This window comes from Mytilus californianus, unplaced genomic scaffold (assembly GCF_021869535.1).
Source record: "Mytilus californianus isolate M0D057914Y unplaced genomic scaffold, xbMytCali1.0.p SCAF_8, whole genome shotgun sequence".
NCBI classification, from domain to species: domain Eukaryota; kingdom Metazoa; phylum Mollusca; class Bivalvia; order Mytilida; family Mytilidae; genus Mytilus; species Mytilus californianus.
Window position 1 is genome coordinate 64,104,042 of NW_026262734.1, and position 21,432 is coordinate 64,125,473.

A 21,432-nucleotide genomic window follows, 5' to 3' on the forward strand; every position below is an offset into this window, starting at 1 on the left:
TTTGTTTTCAACCGACACTCATTGTCAATTTCTAGATGTAAGTCAAGATATGAGGCAGACTTAACTGTATCTGTAGTATCCTTTATCTCTAGTTCGATGGGATAGATTCGTTCAACATAGTCACCAAATTTTGTATTATTTAGTGAGAGAACATCATCTATATAGTTGAACGTAAAGTTAAAGGATATTGCTAACTTCTTATCTTTCTTCCTAAGAAGTTCCTGTATGAAGTCAGCCTCATAATAATAAAGAAACAAGTCGGCAAGAAGAGGGGCACAATTAGTTCCCATAGGAATTCCGACAGTCTGTTGAAAAATACGTCCTCCAAACGTAACAAATATGTTGTCAATCAAGAAATCAAACATCTTGATAATGTCAGTTTCAGAGAATTTTTTGTTTGAATCAGAGTGATTCTTTGCAAAGTAGGATTTATCCCTCCCCAAGACAAGATACTTGTATCTATAAATGTAGAGCTTGATTAACTGTATTTAATATCCCAACCCTCCTATTGTGGCATGGAACCTTGTGCTAAAATTTCCCTTGGTCCCTTTTAACTAAACCAATAGGGTCATAACCCCTAAAATCAATCCCAAACTTTATCTTATGGTATAACACATTGTGGCACAATTAAATAGCAATATATAGACTTATACTCAAGTTATTGTCCAGAAATCAGAAAATCCTAATTTTCTGGCCCCTTTTCAGCCCCTTATTATTGAACAGTTTGGACAATGACCCCTAAAATCAATCCAAACTTTCCTTTTAAAGTATGGAACCTAGTAGTAAAATTTCATAGAAATCCATACTCTAATACTCAAATATGTGTCCTGAAACATGAAAAATGCTTCTTTTTGGTTCTTAATTACTAAACAGCTACAACAATAACTTCCAAAATAAATCCCAACCTTCATATTGTGGAATGGAACCTTGTGCTTAGTTTTAATACAAATCTATACACTTATACTCAAGTTATTGTCTGTGAACCAGACAAATAATTGTTTTTGTTAAGGTCCTTTTTGGCCCCTAATTCCTAAGCACTACTATAATAACCCCCAAAATAAATCCCAACCTTCCTATTGTGGTATGTAACCTTGTGCTAAAATTGAATAGAGATCCATACACTTATACTCAAGTTATTGCCTGCAAACGAAAAAAAATGGTTGTTTTCTGCCCCTTTTTGACCCCTAATTATTAAACGAGATGGGCCATGACCCTCCAAAAATCATTCCAAACTTTCCGTTTGAAGTATGGAACCTTGTGGTAAAATTTCATAGAAATCTATACTCTTATACACCAATTATTGTCCTCAAACATGAAAAATGCTTGTTTTTGGCCCTTTTTTGGCCCCTAATTCCTAAACAGCTACGACAATAACCCCAAAAATAAATCCCAACCTTCCTATTGTGGTATGGAACCTTGTGCTAAAATTTAATAGAGAGATCCATACACTTATACTCAAGTTATTGCCTGCAAACCAAAAAAAAAAAATGGGTGTTTTCTGCCCCTTTTTGACCCCTAATTATTAAACGAGATGTGCCATGACCCTCCAAAAATCATTCCAAACTTTCCTTTTGAAGTATGGAACCTTGTGGTAAAATTTCATAGAAATCTATACTCTTATACATGTCATAGGTGTTCTTTTATGTAAAAGTTTTAAAGTGAATTTTATTTTCTAAAATAATATATTTTCTCAATAAAATTCACTTTAAATTTGTCATAGGTGTTCTTTTATGTAAAAGTTTTAAAGTGAATTTTATTGAGAAAATATATTATTTTAGAAAATATGAAATTATGAAATAATTGTATGACAAATTTTAATTTAATTACTCAGGTAGATTTTGTGAAACATGTCGTTTGTTAATAATTGCTCTGAGCAACATTTTGGTATCTTGTCAATTGTCATTAATTAATATGAGCAATATTATGTTTTAATTAGTATCATAAATGTAATTAACTTGTATCTCTGTAATTGACATTATTAATATTTCACCTTTGGACATTGTAAACAATATTATTAATACTCAAATTATCTCAATTATCAAAATTATCAATGTCTGTCATTTTATGAGTAGTTTTCAGCATTCGCCTTTAATATCGGGGTCAAACATTTATTCGTCAGTCTAGTCTCATCGGTGTCATCCAGAAAAGAGTGCTTCCAAAGCCAACCAGGCTCAGCTGCTCAGGAGAAACGCCAACACAAAAGACTTACTCAATACAACTGTAACTGTTCAAACCAGGCAACAATAACTTGGAATATTTGGAACATTTTGGACTTTAAACTTAAACTGTGAATGGATTAGTGAAATTAGTGACTTTATTATTTGGAACATTTGGACTTTATTTATTTGTAAATCGTCTTGGCATCATTATCATCATTTAGATCTGTTATTATATAAAACTGTTAAACTTGCTGCTTGCTTTATAGTTTTGCCTGCCATCGCTCAAGTCTTGCAAAAGACTGACCTCCTGTCCCTTGGGTTGTGCATGTTCGATAGTCCCCCTTAAACTCGACGTGCACTGGCTCTTGGTGACAGATTTGGTGGCGGACCCGTTGGGCAGAATTTCGATCCTTTTAGCTTTGGCATGGCATTATTATTAGCAACAGCTTTCAAAATTACTTTTAAATTATCTACTTACAAAATTTGCGAAGGAATTTCATAACAAAATTTGAACAGAAGGAACAACAGAAACTGAGGATCTACTATTGAAGATAAGTAACTTATTAAAATATTATTTATTTTTCTTTACAGTTATATTTAAATTTTTCTAGTTTCAGCAACTATTGTGCAAGATTGAATCTAAATAGATTAAAAATAAAATTAGTTTTAAATCTGTAAAAGTCATTGGTAGTATTCAAATGAATTTTTTTTTTTCATGGTCTACCATTTACAGAAGTCTAATTATAATCTTGTTTAGTTTCAGTTTTCAACTTTAAAAGTTGCTATACCAAAGTTGGCAAACTATTCGTAAAGAAAGACAACTGCAGTGTGTGCACAAAATAGAACTACTACAGAGACTAAAGATAAGTAGCTTTTTGAAATAATAGTATTCATAATATTTCTCGAAATTAAATTGCTAGATATAAAACCAAAAAGTTTCTTCGAAGAAAAGTTGTGAACATATAAATTATTGAGACTGCTAATAAATTTAAAACATTTTGTAGTTTTACACACATTTTATGTAGCATATTGCCTTTTTATTCTGTGAATAGATTTTATCTAATATAGTCAAAATTCTTTTAGTAGAAGTCATGGGAAAGAAAAGAATTAAGAATATATGGTGCTGCAAAAGATCAAAATGTGCAAGTCTTTCAACTGTTACAGCAAGAGAAGCAGATATAGAATTTAAATCATCTTTAGAAAGAAACTTTATGTACCTGAACATTGAAAATTCAAATCAAAAATGCTTGATTGACAGTGGTGCAACAATAAGTTGTATAAGTCAACATCTTTTAAAACAAATAAAACCTCAAGCTGACATACAGAGATCATCAATTTTTAGTGGAGTTGGAGTATGCGGGAAGTACACCCAGTGCTAGGACAAACTACTTTGGAAATAAGATTTGACGAACACAAAATTTTACAGAACTTTCACATTTTCGAAACGCTTCATTCAAAAATACTTCTTGGATTGGACTTTTTGGTAGCTCATAAGGTTAATATGGATTTTGGAAAAATGACAATATCTGTGCCAAATGTAACAGGAAAAGATAGTGCTACATCTAAAGGAAAGGAGAACATGGTTTCTACAGTTACTGTTCCAACATTCTTAGATGACAACGTTCAGATTGCCATGGCAATCACAGTGGACCTAGTAAAAGTACCAGCTCAATCTGAAATCATAATTCCAGTACATGTTGGAAGGTTTAAACATGGAACAACAGTAATTTTAGAACCGAAAGGAAACTTATCCATTGAACATCAAGTAGCTGGGGGAAAGACAATTTCTACAGTGTTAAGAGGCATAGCTTCATACAGACTTATGAATCCTACAAATTCAACCGTTTACATTCCAAGAAGGACTAAAATTGCGAAAGCTGAAACTATACAGTTCAACCGTGTTACAAAGTTCACAGAAGGATCATCTGCTCCTATAAACTCTCTTGGCAAAACAACTAGTAATCAACTTTGTAGTAAATTTTCGGACCTAGGATTTAATTTGGACAATTTGGAACTTACAGCGGAACAAAAACAACAAATTCAAAACTTTCTTATTCAAAATAGGGACATATTTGCAAAAGATTTAAGTGAACTGGGACATACCAACTTGCATTTCCACACAATATATACTGGTGATGAAAAACCAATTAGTGCTGCTCCATATAGACAATCTCCACAAATGCGCAGAGAACTAGATAAACAACTTGATGAAATGGAAAGATATAATATTATTGAGGAGTCTACTTCACCATGGCATAGTCCAGTCGTACTTGTTAAGAAAAGAAATGGAAGTATTCGCGTATGTGTAGATTTTAGGGCTTTAAACCGTATAACAGAACCCATGTCAGCAGTAATTCCAACTATGACTGATATATTTGACACTTTGGCAGATTCAAAAGCAGAAATATTCTCATCTCTCGATTTAACGTCCGGATTTTGGCAGGTCCCGCTAGATCCAGCAACGAAGCATAAGAGTGCATTCATCACGCATAAAGGTGTATATGAATTTAATAGACTTCCATTTGGTATGATGAACTCTCCATTGACTTTCCAGTGTTTAATGACAAAAGTGCTGAAGGACTTAAATTTCAAAATTGCGTTAGTTTACATAGATGACATTCTTATTTTCTCAAAGAATTTTGAAGACCACCTTAATCACCTTCAACAAGTGTTTTCCAACCTACGTGAAGCAAGCCTGAAACTTAATCCTGAAAAATGTAAGTTCGCGACAGGAACAATCAAGTATCTCGGACATGTTATATCAAAAGACGGCATCCGTGTCAATCCGGAAAATACAGAAAAAGTAAAGGACTTCTCCAAACCAACCACTGCAAAGCAAGTTAAAAGTTTTTTAGGAATGGCAAACTACTATAGGAAATTTGTGAAGGACTATGCCCACATAGCAGCTCCATTAACAAAGCTTCTAAAGAAAGATCAAAGATTCAGGTGGACTCCAGAATGTGATATTGCGTTTGAAAATTTAAAAGACCGTTTCACATCAGCTCCAATTTTATCGTTTCCTCATTTAGACAAACCTTTCATCTTAGCAACAGATTCTTCAGAGTTTTCAAATGGATATATTTTAAGTCAGATTCAAAATGGATTAGAACATGTGATTGCTTATGGCGGTAGACAATTAAGGGGTTCAGAACTTAAGTGGCATATTACTGACAAAGAGGCTCTAGCATTAGTAGAAGGAGTTCAACATTTCAAACATTATTTGGCAAATCAAGAGTTCACAGTATATACAGACAATATCTCAGTTAAATACCTTCAGAAAATTAAAGATTGTCAGGGAAGACTTGGTAGGTGGAGTTAGCTATTACAAGGATATAATTTTAAAATTCAACATCGTGCAGGATCTAAAAACCCAGCAGACTGCTTATCAAGACAAAAACATTTAGAAATTAACAATAGTGTATCGTATGACTCGAGTGAACTTGCAGACCATTTAGGCTCCATAGATATACAGAAGTTACATTTATATATAAGGGTGAAAATGAAGATGCCATTATTTCCAGTCTACAAACCGTGACAATCAATGATATTCAATTAACAAATCTAGCCGAAGAACAAGAAACATGTAAAGACTTTGCCGATATTATTAAATACAAACAGTCAGGAAGGGTACCACAGAATCCAGAACTTGCAAGGGCAGTCGTAGCCGAATCATTCAACTTTGAATTAGAAGATGGAATATTAAAACACTTCTACTCAAAACGTTGTAAGAAAGTGCCAAAAGATGAACGACTTGTCAAACAGATTGCAGTTCCAAGGAATCTCCGTGATTCAATACTCAAAGCCTATCATGACTGCATTCTGGGAGGAGGACATCAAGGATTTGAACGAACATATGCTGCAATTCGAAACAAATATTTCTGGCCATCAATGTATAATGACATTAACAAGTACGTAAAAACATGTGAAGTGTGCCAGCAGTCCAAGCGTGCTTTCAATTCAAAACCACCACCTTTACAACCACAACCAACAAATGATATTTTCGGACGATGGCATATGGATATTTTAAGTGGCCTTCCAACAACAAAAGATAAATATAAACATGTTTTACTCGTAGTTGACAGCTATTCGAAATGGTGCGAAGCTTTTCCGTTAAGATCTGAGGAAGCAGGTGAAGTTGCAAATGTTTTATATAGAGAAATAATATCCCGTTATGGTGCTCCTAGGACTCTATTATCTGACCGCGGACGTAATTTTGTTTCAAATTTAGTTAAAGCTCTTTCGGAACTGTTCAATATTAAAAGACACCTTACTAGCTCATACCATCCACAGACAAATGGTGCATGCGAAAGAATGAACTCTGTAATTTTACAAGCTTTAAGAGCCTATACAAGGGATCAACAAGATGATTGGTATGATGTACTACCTGGAATTTTAATGGCCTATCGTGCTACGCCCGCCACTCAATCAACTGATTATTCACCATTCTTTTTACTTTATGGACGAGAAATGACATTACCTATTGACACCGAGCTAATACCAAAAGATCGTTTGGCACAAGACCACAAAATATTTTTAAGCAGAATACTTCAAAATTTGGAAACTTCAAGAAAAATAGCTGCTAACATCAAGCAAGCTCAAGAAAGATATAAACAACAATATGACAAAAAATCTAAGGAACCTGAATTTCAACCAGCTCAACGTGTTTGGCTTTATTGTACCAAAGTTCCTGTCGGAAAAGCACCAAAATTACACAGAAAATGGTCAGGACCCTATTATATTACCCGTATTGGACCCAATTGTACTTACAAACTTAGAAATTGTGCAACAAACAAAGAGGTTAAGTCGATGGTAAACGCTCAACGAATGAAGCCATATTACGATCCAAAAGACAGACCAACTAATTTACCAGAGGATTTTCAAAATGACAACGAAGAACTGAATCCAGAAGAAATACAAGATGACAACATCAATGATAATGATCAACTTTTACTAGACAACCATCAACAACCTGTGCCACAAATCAACAACAATGGAATAAATAGACAACAACCACCCCTTCCTGTAATTGACAACAATAGGCCAACTCAGAACCAACAACAGCAACTTCCTGTAGATAGAAACAACAACGGACAACAACAAAAGCAACAACCAGCACAAAATAGTGAAACAAATAAGAGAACTGCAGGCCCTTCAGGAGATTCAACCGTAAATGCACCAGTTAAAGACAACAAGCCATCTTGTCAGGACTGTAAGAACAATAAGTGTAACGCATTCAAAGAAGAGGAGATTCAACAAGTTTTATCGTCAGTTAGAGGTAACGGTACATTATATTATAAACTTAAGTTTACCGATAAATCAAGAAACACAGAATGGTATTTTCCGTGCAAGGTCCCAGCAAAATTAATACGAGAATTTCATGCGCAACGTGCAATGAGTGGTAAGAAAAGAAAACGCCCATTACAGCAGAATAAGCATAAATTTTTCACAAAACCGGATCCAGCTGTTAATAGTGTACAATATATTTCAAGTAAAGTCACAGCTGATATAAGCACACAAACTGAAACCATAAATGAACAAGATCAAGGAAATGAACATCAACAATTATTAGCCGTAAGAATTGTTAACAACCGACCATACTTTCTAATTAAATCTGGAAATACTACAAAATACGAATCAATGACTTCAGTACCAAATACCGCTCGACAAGTTTTAATAGATCATAAGGAACGTTTCAAACAAGCCCTTTTACAACAAGACATTCAATATGCTATGGAGAAACGATTAGGAAAGGAAAATCAACGCGACTGCAGATTTCAAATAGCCTCCGATGGAAAAATACACGAAATTCGATACAACATAGATGGCACAACGGAATATTTATCGGGATACAGGAATCCAGTCATTGCACCAGAGTGGGATACATTTGATAGTCTGTCAAATGCGTCAATAAATAACTTTATAAATGTGTTAGAAACACAATACAAAATAGAAATAAGTATGAGGAGAAGATAAATTTGTGTGTAGTACATGTACATTTGTTAGATATATTAATATTTTATAGAATAATAATAATGAATTGTAGCTACTATTGAATAAAAGCCACAAAGATGGGCAAAGAATAGATTATTGAATAAAACCACATAGATGGTAATAAGTATATTATAGAGTAAATGAGTAAAGCCACAAAGATTGGCAAATAATGAATTATAGAATATAGTGATTGTAAAAAGATAGATACCGGTATTGTAAATATAGTGTATGTCTTGTATTTTTATTGTAATACTAGCTAGTATGTTTTCTTTTTTTTTTGTATGTTACAATTTTTTTTTTAAAGTATATTAATGATCTATGATTGAAATCATTTGGAGTTGGACTGGTCATTCAACTCCACACCCTGCACTTGTATAGGGATGACCACCTTATACAAGGAGCATACAGCATAAAACATTTTCTTCATTTTTATGTAATTTTCAGTCTTGAATTCTTCTTTGTATATGTCTTGTCTTATTTTACATTTTCATTAGTCTGGCTTTTCATATCTTATCTAGCAATTTTCTTTATCTAGCAATTTTGTCTCAAATTGCAATTTTTATCTTGTCTTGCAAAATATGCGGTCTTTACATATACATTTTCTTGTGTATATTATAATACAATACAGTTTATTCTGCACGATTATTGTATATATATTCTTTTATTTTGAATGTTTTTTTTTAACATATGTATATTTTCTCATGTTTGGGGACAAACATATTGGAGAAGGGGGGAATTTGTCATAGGTGTTCTTTTATGTAAACGTTTTAAAGTGAATTTTATTGAGAAAATATATTATTTTAGAAAATATGAAATTATGAAATAATTGTATGACAAATTTTAATTTAATTACTCAGGTAGATTTTGTGAAACATGTCGTTTGTTAATAATTGCTCTGAGCAACATTTTGGTATCTTGTCAATTGTCATTAATTAATATGAGCAATATTATGTTTTAATTAGTATCATAAATGTAATTAACTTGTATCTCTGTAATTGACATTATTAATATTTCACCTTTGGACATTGTAAACAATATTATTAATACTCAAATTATCTCAATTATCAAAATTATCAATGTCTGTCATTTTATGAGTAGTTTTCAGCATTCGCCTTTAATATCGGGGTCAAACATTTATTCGTCAGTCTAGTCTCATCGGTGTCATCCAGAAAAGAGTGCTTTCAAAGCCAACCAGGCTCAGCTGCTCAGGAGAAACGCCAACACAAAAGACTTACTCAATACAACTGTAACTGTTCAAACCAGGCAACAATAACTTGGAATATTTGGAACATTTTGGACTTTAAACTTAAACTGTGAATGGATTAGTGAAATTAGTGACTTTATTATTTGGAACATTTGGACTTTATTTATTTGTAAATCGTCTTGGCATCATTATCATCATTTAGATCTGTTATTATATAAAACTGTTAAACTTGCTGCTTGCTTTATAGTTTTGCCTGCCATCGCTCAAGTCTTGCAAAAGACTGACCTCCTGTCCCTTGGGTTGTGCATGTTCGATAGTCCTCCTTAAACTCGACGTGCACTGGCTCTTGGTGACAGACACCAATTATTGTCCTCAAACATGAAAAATGCTTGTTTTTGGCCCCTTTTTTCCCCCTTATTCCTTAACAGCTATGACAATAACCCCCAAAATTAATCCCAACCTTCCTATTGTGGTGTGGAACCTTTTGCTTAAATATCGACCAAATAAATTTCTCTTATACTCATGTTTATATTGTCTTAAAACCAGACAAATAATTGTTTTTGGCCCCTAATTACAAAACTGCTTAGACAATAACCCCCAAAAGTCAATCCCAACCCTCCTATTGTGGAATGAACATTGTACTAAAATTTCTTACACATCCATACACTCACACAAAAGTTATTGTCTGCGAACCAATTTATTTTCCATGAACCAGTAAAACTAACCTTTTTTGGTCCCTAATTACAAAACCACACGGACAATAGCCCCCAAAAAACAATCCCAACCATCCTTTAGTGGTATGGAACCTTGTGCTTAAATTTAATAGAGATCCATTAACTTATACCCAAGTTATTGAACCAAAATGTCTCAGACGCAGACAACACCATAACATAATACTGCGGTCGTATAAAAAGGTAAGATGGACCCTGTCAGACGGACAAGTACACCTTAAAATCATTCCATACACCAAAGATAGTTAACCTATAGCTTATAGTGTCATAGAAACAGACCTTACAAATAAAACTGAACTTTGACCAATGAACTATGAAAATGAGGTCAAGGTCAGATGAACTCTGTCAGACAGAAATGTACACCTTGCAATCATTCCAAACACCACATATAGTCGAGAAATGGACTGAACCATGAAAAAAATGAAAATCAAATATAAAAGGCAAGACCAATTTGGCAGACAACATGTATAATATTTTACAATGCTGACTTGTACGGAGCTAGGATGAAAAATTTTGTCCTGCATTTTTTTTTAACTGTAATCTCTGTCCTGCCTTTTTATTTTTCACTCTATTCGGTCCTGCTTTTTTTTTTTTTTAGTTTATCCTGACTTTTTTTTACCTAAATTGTCGTCTTGACTTTTTTTTTTGCAAGTGTCTCATCCTGCCTTTTTTTAACTCAAAACTCCTGTCCTGCCTATTTTTTTCAAATTTCATCCTAGCCCCCCCCCCATAAAAATCAAATGGTAGCTCCCTTAGCCATGAAAACACAGACGGAATAGAACATCCTGAATTTTACGGTGATGTTGTTTATCGAACCCGGAAATTTATTTAAACGATCCGGATAAACTTATCAATCCTTTAAATAAACTTATTCTAAAAGGTTACCACTTCAACACTGTAATTAGATCTTTGAATATTGTTTTTATTGGTATAAATTAGGGATGTCAACGAGTACTTGAGTACTCGAGTATCGCTCGGTAGTACCGAGTATCGAATACCAAAATGATACTCGACTAATCGGTTTCCTGATAGAATGTTGTTGCCTTCTTAAAGAAATACAATTTTTATTAAGAGCGCCTCCCGGGAAATTAAATATTAATCAAAATTAATCAAAATTAAAATACGTTTCGAATATTTGCGTTTTTAAAATTGTCATTTAAAATTCCTCCAAACATAGGTAGGCTATGAACAAAAGCACCTTTCCAAGGCTTACAATTTTAGCTGATTGTGTCTTAGTCATTCCACCACCTCTGTACTGTCAGAGCAAATATTTTCATCAGCAGGACTTTTAGTTGTGTAACAAAGCTGAGAAATCAACTCGTCGCAGAAAAAGCTGACAAGGTAATACATGTATTTCTAAATAAGAACAAATTCGTTGCACCTTGTGTCTGCCCTCGGGTTAAAGGCATCAGTAAGTTCTAATCATCACCCCTTTGGTGATCATTAAATATGTTTTTTTACGATTCCCAAATACTTTTGTTTGAGTAATCATTTTTCTATAGATTTTTATTAATTAATTGATTAGATCATTGCCAGTTTACATAATTAGTATATGTAGTAATTGAGCTATTAATTATGGTATAAAATTCCTGGGACTATTATCTAGTCCTGGGTAATAATGTTGAGGGTTTTACGTCCATAAGACAACGTCCCACAAAATGTAAAATTGATTTAATTTTGTATTTCCATTTTGTAGATGTTTTTCCGAGCGAGTACTCGAGTATCGCTCGGTAAATCCAACGAGTACTCGATTAGTAAATCTTCACCGAGTTGACATCCCTAGTATAAATATTGATTCTGTTATCAGTAAATTAAAATCATACTAAATAGTATTGTTATACACATATGCACTTTCACGGTACTACAATCTGTCGATACCTATATTTTGGCATTGCACAAGGTCATGGTTTTCTCTGAGTCTTAATGAAGTCTTTATACTAAATCCATTGGATGTTGGATGTTTACTGATTGATATATTAGTCTTAGATACATGTCAGTAACTGTGAGTACTCTCAGATCTGTAATTTGTGTCTTTTTTTGTTCTTAGCTATAGGGATGTATAAATACCCTGCCATGTCCAATCTGTGTTTTTGTTTGAAGTTTTTCTGCTTTGTATAGTTCTCATGAGTTAAGCCATTTTCAACTGATTTTTATAGTTTGTTCTTATGTTGTACTGTAACACCACTGTTTCAGGTTAGGGGGATGGTTGAGCACTCACAAACATGTTTAACCCCACCACATTCTTTATGTGCCTGTCCCTAGTCTGGAGCCTGTAGTTCAGTGGTTGTCTTTGGTTCTAGTCTGTCATACTTGTTTTTCGCAAAATGTTTTGATATAAATTAGGCCATTAGTTTTCCCAATTGAATTGTTTCCTATTTTTCATGTCAGGGCCTTTTATAGCTAACTATATGGTATTTGTTTTTTTCGTTGTTGAATGCCGTACGGTTGCCTATAATTGCTTATATACACTTCATTTGAACTTGAGTGGATAGTTGTCTCATTGGCAATCATACCTCGTATATTTATTTTTATATAGTTAAAAAAATTGCTTATAGAATCTGAGAAACATTTCATACACCAAATATAGTTGACCTACTGCTTGTAGTATCGAAGATATGGATTTGACCACAAAAACTTATCCTTGATCACGGATTTATAACATGATGTAAAGGTCAGATGAACCCTGTATGATGGACATTTAGGCCTTGCAAGAAACCCATTTATCAAATATAGTTATCCTATTATTCATAATAATTAAGAAATTCCCATGACAAAAATCTATAATTTTTCTAAGCAGTCGTTGAAACATAAAAATGAGGTCAAGGACAATGGATGTATGATAGATAGAAACTTTGTAAAATAGCACATATGCATATAAGGTATAAAGCATCCAGGTCTTTTATTACATATATCAGTGTCATGGTTAAAAGAATGAAAGGCCATAATTCCTGAATGGCAAAAGTGGAAATTGACAACATTGAACATGACTTCAATTTTGCCATCTGTTACAACATATTGGCAAATACATTGGTTGAACAGTTCCCAACATATTGCACAGAAATGACATAAATGCATTTTCCAATCAATCAAGGACTAACTCCTGAATGGCAAAAGTGAAAGTTTGAAAAGTATCAGATGAACTAGAACAGATCATTAAGTAAATGCACTGAAACAATTTGAACCGACTGCCATCCAGCTGTACATTCCTAGATCAATAACATAGGACATTTAATCCAGATGACTATGGTGACTGTCACAAATACATATATTCATGTGTTTTTCTTCTAAAAATGTTACTGCAAAATCTATTCTCCTTATTTACATGTCTTTATGTCTTATTTTTAAATATAACATCAATTTATCCATTGCCCTTCTAAAAAAAATTAAGTACACGAATATAATTTGAACAGTTTACACCTGTATATTTTGTATCAATATGTTTATTATCCATGTTATCCCAATAACTATACATACATCTATTTTTCACAACCAAGTGCATCAATGACCATTATCTGTCATTTTTACATGTATAATAAATTTTAAGCTTATTATTCATAGGTTAATACAGAAATGTTATTTACAAATTCCTATTTATTTAAAAATACAGTGCATCTTAACAATAAGTGTTCATCATCTCCTATAGTCTGTTCTTTTTGATGATCCTGATAGAACTCTCCCTCTTGATCCTGATCTTGCTCTTTGTTCACGATTCCTATCATATCGGGGATCACTGTCTATTGTTCGACCTTGTCCATTTTCTTTTCCACGTTCTCCAGCTGACAGAACTGGTTTCCTTCTCTGTTGTCCAAGCATAGACATTAACATTTGGAGCACTGCTGTAGGAGCAACATTCATTTTCAGCAAATCTAGTATTATCCTGAGAAAAAAAGTATCTCATAATCAAAGGGCTTGGCTTTGAGAGAAAAGTTAATAGTTTATCACAAACAATGGCAAATAAAGATATCATAAAAGGATGATTTTGAGTTCCCAAAAAACACTTCTTTGACCTCACCACATGTTGATGTGCCTGCCCAAAATCAGGAACTTTGTCTGTGTTTCCCTTAGTTATGTATATATTGTACATGTATATCAGAAGGGAATTGGATGTTTATGACAGGTCTCTGATTCTATCTGTTGGAAATTTTTCACCCTTAAACTCAAGACAATTCAGACTTGAAATATTCTACAGATGCTTGTCTCTTATTCAAGGCTGTGGTACATGTATGTTGACATTTTGATATTTTTTTGTGTCATTGGGGTGCTTTTTTTGTGGTGTATACTCAAAAACTCCCTTTGTTCATGTTTAAATTAGTTGTACATGTTGTTGTGTTGTAATTAAAGTCATAGGAAAATAAAGAGTAGAATTTTGACAGATCCAAAAAGCTAATCACTGCCAAGCTGCTGACATAATATGAAGTCACAGGGGGTGTAGGAGACAGGGCAAAAACAAACCCATATGTACCATACACTTTATGGCAAAAAAATAATGAATGAAGATGAAAGAGGACTGACTGACTTCTAGACTACATGTATTAGACATAAGAAAAGAGTATGTTTTTTAGCTTGTCAATTTCAGAAGTTTGGTCATTCTATTCAGTAATGCCTAAAAAAACTGTGACACAAATATTTGTTCAACTAACAGACAGAGGCACAAGGTGAAAATAAAAACAGTATGTGTTTGTGGGGCAAAGATGCTCCTTCCTATGTAACCCGTTTAAGCAACTTTAAGGGGACAAGCATTTGATATGTCTAAGGGGTTACGGATGATTTTGAAAATAAATGACCTCACATTGCAACTAGCAAAAATAAATAATCTTCCAAAGGGTGGCTTGGAAATAGTTTTACATCTATCTATTTATGTATACCTGTAATCATTTCTAAAATTCCCCCTTAAGTTAAATTACTGAAGTTATTGAATTCTCAGGAAACATAACTTCACTATTTTCTGCAGTATCCAAGAATCAAGTGAAATAATTCTGTAGACAAAAGTGAAATAAGTAAAATTTGGACTGAATCTGTGTTAAATGGGTCCTGAACTATATTTCTAAATTTAAAATAATTTGGTGGAGAGTTTATGTATATGTAGTTATAGTGCAGTTACAAAAAAAACATTTTTAATAGAATCAATATATCATGGGGCATAACTCTAAAAAGACCATAAAAATCAACTTGGGATCTTTATAAAGTGGTCCTAATTATGCTAATATTTCAAATGAATTGGTGAAGGCTTATTTAAGTCATTGTCTACACACCAAAAATATGGCTATTTTCCACTTTATCAAGGGGCTTTACTGATACTCTGGAAAGACAATAATGGTAGTTGTCTTTGACAATATTTCCATTTCAATTTCTATTGATTTGGTGGAGACTTACTAAGGTTGGCATCTGGAAGCCAATCTAAGGATATACCATGTACATACCTACTGTACATTAAACAATCAGGATATGAAACAAACAACTTTCAATCATGGCCTCTACAGATCTACACATTACATACAAGACTAAGAACTTACTTGAAAACACTTGGATCAAGTGTGATGCCTGCTAGCTGTGAAAGTTCATACAACTCTGCTTCATCCAAAGTGAGAACATTTTTACTCAGTAATGTATATTTGAGTGTTTGTTGTGACATTGTAAGATCAAGTCATTCGTAAACACCTGCAATAAATACAAAAGGTTGTGACATTGTAAGATCAAGTCATCAGTAAACACCTGCAATAAATACAAAAGGTTGTGACATTGTAAGATCAAGTCATCAGTAAACACCTGCAATAAATACAAAAGGTTGTGACATTGTAAGATCAAGTCATCAGTAAACACCTGCAATAAATACAAAAGGTTGTGACATTGTAAGATCAAGTCATCAGTAAACACCTGCAATAATACAAAAGGTTGTGACATTGTAAGATCAAGTCATCAGTAAACACCTGCAATAAATACAAAAGGTTGTGACATTGTAAGATCAAGTCATCAGTAAACACCTACAATAATACAAAAGGTTGTGACATTGTACATGTTGTAAGATCAAGTCATCAGTAAACACCTACAATACTACAAAAGGTTGTGACATTGTAAGATCAAGTCATCAGTAAACACCTGCAATAAATACAAAAGGTTGTGACATTGTAAGATCAAGTCATCAGTAAACACCTGCAATAATACAAAAGGTTGTGACATTGTAAGATCAAGTCATCAGTAAACACCTGCAATAATACAAAAGGTTGTGACATTGTAAGATCAAGTCATCAGTAAACACCTGCAATAATACAAAAGGTTGTGACATTGTAAGATCAAGTCATCAGTATACACCTGCAATAAATACAAAAGGCAATGAATGAAATATTAAAATACAATTTTGTATTCATGGTATTTGTACAAATATACAATGTATTATTTTAATATTATATGAATTAGACTTGGGATGTCATGGATATAGTTCTGCTAATTTGGCTTCTTATACATTTCTGATCTGGTTTAATATTTCAGTGTTTACAGGGACACATATTGAGTAGATTACATACAGCTATGACAAAAAAGGGTATGTGGGAAGACTCCATTTTGTGTAATTCCAAGATTAAACATGTTAAAGGAGAATTGTTATAAGACCAATTTTTCAGCACCTTGAATTTGAAAATAAAAAAGTATTAAAAATCTTTTTAGTATTAAACTTCCTTCATATGTTGTAACGAAGATAGTCTCCCAGATATCACATTTTCAGTATTTTTATTTTTGAATTTTCGCTTAAACATTTACTGGATAGCTTCAAACTTCTTCCACTTTTTGCAAAAGCTGCTAAATAGCCTCATTCTGAGATCTTGTCATTAAAATTAAGCAATGAACAAAGACCTTACATAAAAATGTATTTTGCTACATGTATAAGATGTCCTGCACAAAGATCTAAATAAAGGTAAAATGATTTATGGTAAGGTCTAAGATTGCATCTTATTTTGTCTAAAACAATATGTATAATGGCCTTTAAAGGTCAAATGTCAGTTGTTATGATGATTTGATGTCACAGTGACATCACAACTGACATATACAGTCAGGGGAATTACTGAAGTAAGTAATTTTTAAATCACTCATTTAAGTAGAAAATTGGTAATTCTGTGATTTTATAGTTTTATCAAAATTTTAAATATACAGGTTTAGATTATATCTAATTATTAGTAAAACTGAAAAAAATGGACCTTTTGCTTCTTTTAAGTAGCAAGGTTTATGCCGTTGATGCAGTCACTCATCTGTAAATTCTAAATTTGTTGAAAAAAATGCTATAATGAAGGCTTTACATAATGATCTAGTACTTTCTTAACAGATTTTTTCCAGCAGTGGGAGTATTTTTCCAGTAAAATTCAAGGTTTCAGCTTACAGATTAAATGCAATAAAATTTTACTTTCGGGGGTGTTGAAAATAGTGGGGGGTAATTAAAGAAATAATATTGAAAGAAGTGATTTTTTAAAAGAAAATAGAGGTTTGATTCTTAAACAAGTGATTTTCATGTTATTATCCCAGATTCAGTACAGGGTCATCACCTGACATGACTGGTCATCCTATAAACGCTGATGTTGGTTCTGATAATTTTAGCATCATAATTAGTTCCAGGATCATTAATATTATAAATTTAAAGCTACAATAAAATTCAATCACTTAGTCTAGTGATTTATTTGTACTACTTAAAAAGGTGATTATTAAAGTAAGACTACTCTTATTAATATTACCCAAGTCAAAGTGGACAGCAGTTCTTTAGCAGTTTATTAGCATTCACAGTTCTTACTCGACAGCTGTTCTTTAGCAGTTCATTAGCATTCACAGTTGCCAAATTCAAGGCAATAGTTAATTTGCATATAGGCATTCCAATAGCATTCCATAGCAGTTTCTTAGCAGTTTATTTAGCCTTCACAGTTATTTAGCAGTTATTTGTGACGAAAAATTTAAATGAGATACTCAAAAACTGCTATCTTCTCTGAATATTCATGAGAACTGTTATAATAACAGCTATCAATAATGAATATTCATAGAAACTGCTAAGTTGTATATCCTAATATGGTTTTCTAAACTGCTAATAACTGCTATGAAATGGAATGCTGTCCCAAGTCAGGAGCCTCTGGCCTTTGTTAGTCTTGTATGTTTCTTAGTTTTAGTTCATTTACATGGTTTGGAGTTTAGTGTGAAGTCCATTTTCACTGAACTAGCACACAATTTTATTTAGGGGCCAGTTGAGGACCACCTTCGGGTGCGGGATTTTCTCGCTGCATTGAAGACCCATTGGTGGCCTTCGGCTGTTGTCTGCTCTTTGGTCGGGTTGTTGTCTCTTTGACATAATTATATTCCCCATTTCCATTCTCAATTTTATTGTCAGATCTGTCAAAAGTTGGAATACAAAGGTACACATGAATATATACAGTGTACAAGATATGAATGCAAAAATAAAATTCTAATATTTTACTGCAAGTCTTGTCGAAATTTCAAAAAGTTGTACCAACTTATATTTGTAATTTGAGCAGTAACTGCAATCAAATGACTCTATTTTAATCCAATAACAGACTTGTTAAGGGGTGTAAACATGCTTTGTGAGTACTGTACCTGGCCTTATACCCCTTATTAATTATGTCAGTGGCAGAATTATAGGAACAGTTAAGCATTATAATGCACTTTAAATATCAGTGCTTATAAAAAGCAACTTATTCAATAAGAGTGGTTACTTAAGAGACTATTTATTACCTTGACTAATTGATATTCAGATTAAAAGTTATTTTATTTTTAGTATTATTTAATTACCAAATGTACTACTAATTTCTCTTCTACTATATATATTTTGTGTGGACCAAAAGAAAACAGTTATCTCCTCTTTCTCTTTTGGAATTAAACAAAATAATTCTTAATACATGTAATATATTATGTTTCCACTTTCTGAAACAAACTTAAGTAACATATATTAACTTCATTAAATGGATTGTTTGGTCAATATTAAACAATCAATATGTGACCTAGGTTTTCCTAATATTCCCTCCCCCTTTTTCAACTCTTGAATATGATTTATTTTTGGGTTTTTTTACAAAACTATACTAAAATATTCATATTTTTATTTTCAAATAACATCTTGCACTGTTAGTATATGCTAGTATTTTATTACAATCCTATCATCATCAGATATTCTATTTGAATAAACAACTATCCCCCCTTTTTTGGGCTTTCTGTATTATTTCTGTTTTTCCCTACAAAGTTATGTCAGAAAATACATGTGTATTATCTGTAACTTCAACTTACTGTACTGCAGGTGTGAGAAATTATTCCATTTAGCCCAAATTAAACTTTATAATTGACAAAAATACAGTTTTTCACTAGCAAGTATTAACACACAACTTGGAGCCAAAATGCACATTTGAAAATGATGAAATAACCTTCAAATAAAGGTTTACTATCAAGCTGAAAACACAGCCAGATCCAAGCATTTTTATAACAAAGATTAAAACCAAAACTGCTATCAAACTGCTATTGAACTGCTGTCATATCTGTTGTCAATTGACAAAAAACAGTTTAGAAGGTAGATCCAGACTGCTAAGAGGAATGCTAAGAAATGGTGAAATAAGGCAGTTTCTCAAACTGCTATTAGATGGAATGCTATGAACAGCTGAAAGACTGCTAAAAATATGAAGAACTGGTAAATAACAGCTAATAAACTGCTAATGATAGCAGTTCAGTTTGACTTGGGTAAGTACCATGAGTACTGGCAACCTTTCTGGACAAAAGTTACTTGAATAAGTGATTTAAGAAATCACTCATTGAAGTAATTCCCCTAAATTGATATATATCCTTTTCAGTTATATAAATATATCAATTAAAACAGTACAAGATATTTTGAGAGGATTGAAAAGTTTTACTATTATTGTATTTTCAGGAGCCAGGTAATAGCTAATATCACCCCTACTCCTATGTACAGAATTACATTTAAAACTTAAACATTTAAGATATAAGCTTTAAACTATAAATTTGCAAACAAATCATGTTAATGTTCTGACATCCTTAAAAAAAAACAGACACAACAACTGACATAAAAAGTATAATTATAATTATCATGATTATCACGATTATAGTTCAATATATCAAAGCATTAAATTTTAAAAGGAATACTGATGTGACAGTAAACAGAATAATTTCAAAAAATTAAAAAAGCAGGCCTAGGACTTTAATGCTATAACATCCACAAAATTAAGACATGTGTAAAACAAAATTTGCAATATATATATACTGTCATTACTGTGGTATGTTGAATTGCTTTTCTGGTGACTTGTTGCCTTTCAATTTTGGAAAAATATTGCAAAATATTGCTTATCTTCCTGGGTTGACCCCATGAGTTATTTCTAAAAAAAAATCAATATCCTTTGCAATTATACTTGATAGTGTCTTGATCATGACTTGTTTTAAATTTTGAATTTGAACTTACTTATTATTAAAGTTTTCATTATGCTAACTTTTATGCCTAGCATGTCTAGTCTTTAATGGAACCATGATGGCAAATTAAGTTCTTCTTTAGTAAATATAACCAATAATTTGGATGCGAAGATATCACATCTACAAAATGTATGATTCGTATATATACACTGTACCATCATAACTATCTGATTTTGTTACAACTTGTCTATGTATACAATCGATGTATACATAGACAAGTTTTCAATTTCGATTTCATGAATGGGGAAAACACGTTATTGGACATTGTGCTGTGAATATATAAATGTATTTATAAAATCAAGGATTTGCACAGTTCTACTATACAAATCCTTGATGATTGATTGATATTGTTGGTTGCTTAACGTCCAGTGGCACAATTCCATGACAAAATACATGTAACATACATAATTTGGTAATGGTGATTTTTAAGAATTATGTGAGCTATTTCCCAATTTTTTTTACGATATACGAAACTGATGTAGTAATAAAATTTAAAGTTATTTCATTAATTAAATTATTATTAAATTAAAAAAAATTAAATTAATCCTCTTCACCTTTCTACATAGGTAAAATCTGCCTCATATATTTTACTTTTGAAATAACCTTTCAATCATCAGTTTCAATAATTGGTCTTGATGTGTCTGCATAGATTGAACATATACATGTATATTGAAACAAGCCGGTTAGCTGGTTAGTGTTTGGACATACTTCACTTCACTTCAACCGGAAGTAGATATTTTGTCAACAAATGTAGGAATAATTTTTACTACGTAAAAATAATCCCCTGAACATGTGGTCTTTTTGGAATGGTTGCATGTATTTTTTTGTGCATATCTAATTTGAAAAATTTATTTGACTATCAAAATGATTTTTTCCATTGTAATGAATATAAATAGAT

At 32.4% G+C, this 21,432-nt stretch overlaps 1 protein-coding gene and 1 long non-coding RNA gene across 4 annotated transcripts; one reads left to right on the forward strand and one right to left on the reverse strand.

Moving 5' to 3' along the window:
• Positions 1 to 13,507: 13,507 nt before the first annotated feature.
• LOC127711118 (mitotic-spindle organizing protein 2B-like) lies at positions 13,508 to 21,257 on the reverse strand. 3 transcript variants are annotated; one of them, XM_052217070.1, is made up of 3 exons: positions 21,138 to 21,257; positions 15,599 to 15,743; positions 13,508 to 13,962 (listed from the first exon to the last, which is right to left on the reverse strand). In XM_052217070.1, the coding sequence occupies exons 2-3, from the start codon at positions 15,715 to 15,717 to the stop codon at positions 13,716 to 13,718; spliced, it is 366 nt and encodes a 121-aa protein (XP_052073030.1). In that variant the 5' UTR covers positions 15,718 to 15,743; positions 21,138 to 21,257; the 3' UTR covers positions 13,508 to 13,715. The 3 variants fall into 3 exon arrangements, with proteins under 3 accessions (XP_052073030.1, XP_052073029.1, XP_052073028.1); XM_052217069.1 differs by having other exon boundaries at positions 21,126 to 21,257; XM_052217068.1 differs by having other exon boundaries at positions 21,089 to 21,257.
• Positions 15,598 to 16,232, forward strand: LOC127711119 (uncharacterized). Its single transcript, XR_007986504.1, has 4 exons — positions 15,598 to 15,707; positions 15,816 to 15,923; positions 15,977 to 16,030; positions 16,146 to 16,232. It is a non-coding gene; the product is annotated as an uncharacterized LOC127711119 (long non-coding RNA).
• Positions 21,258 to 21,432: the final 175 nt, after the last annotated feature.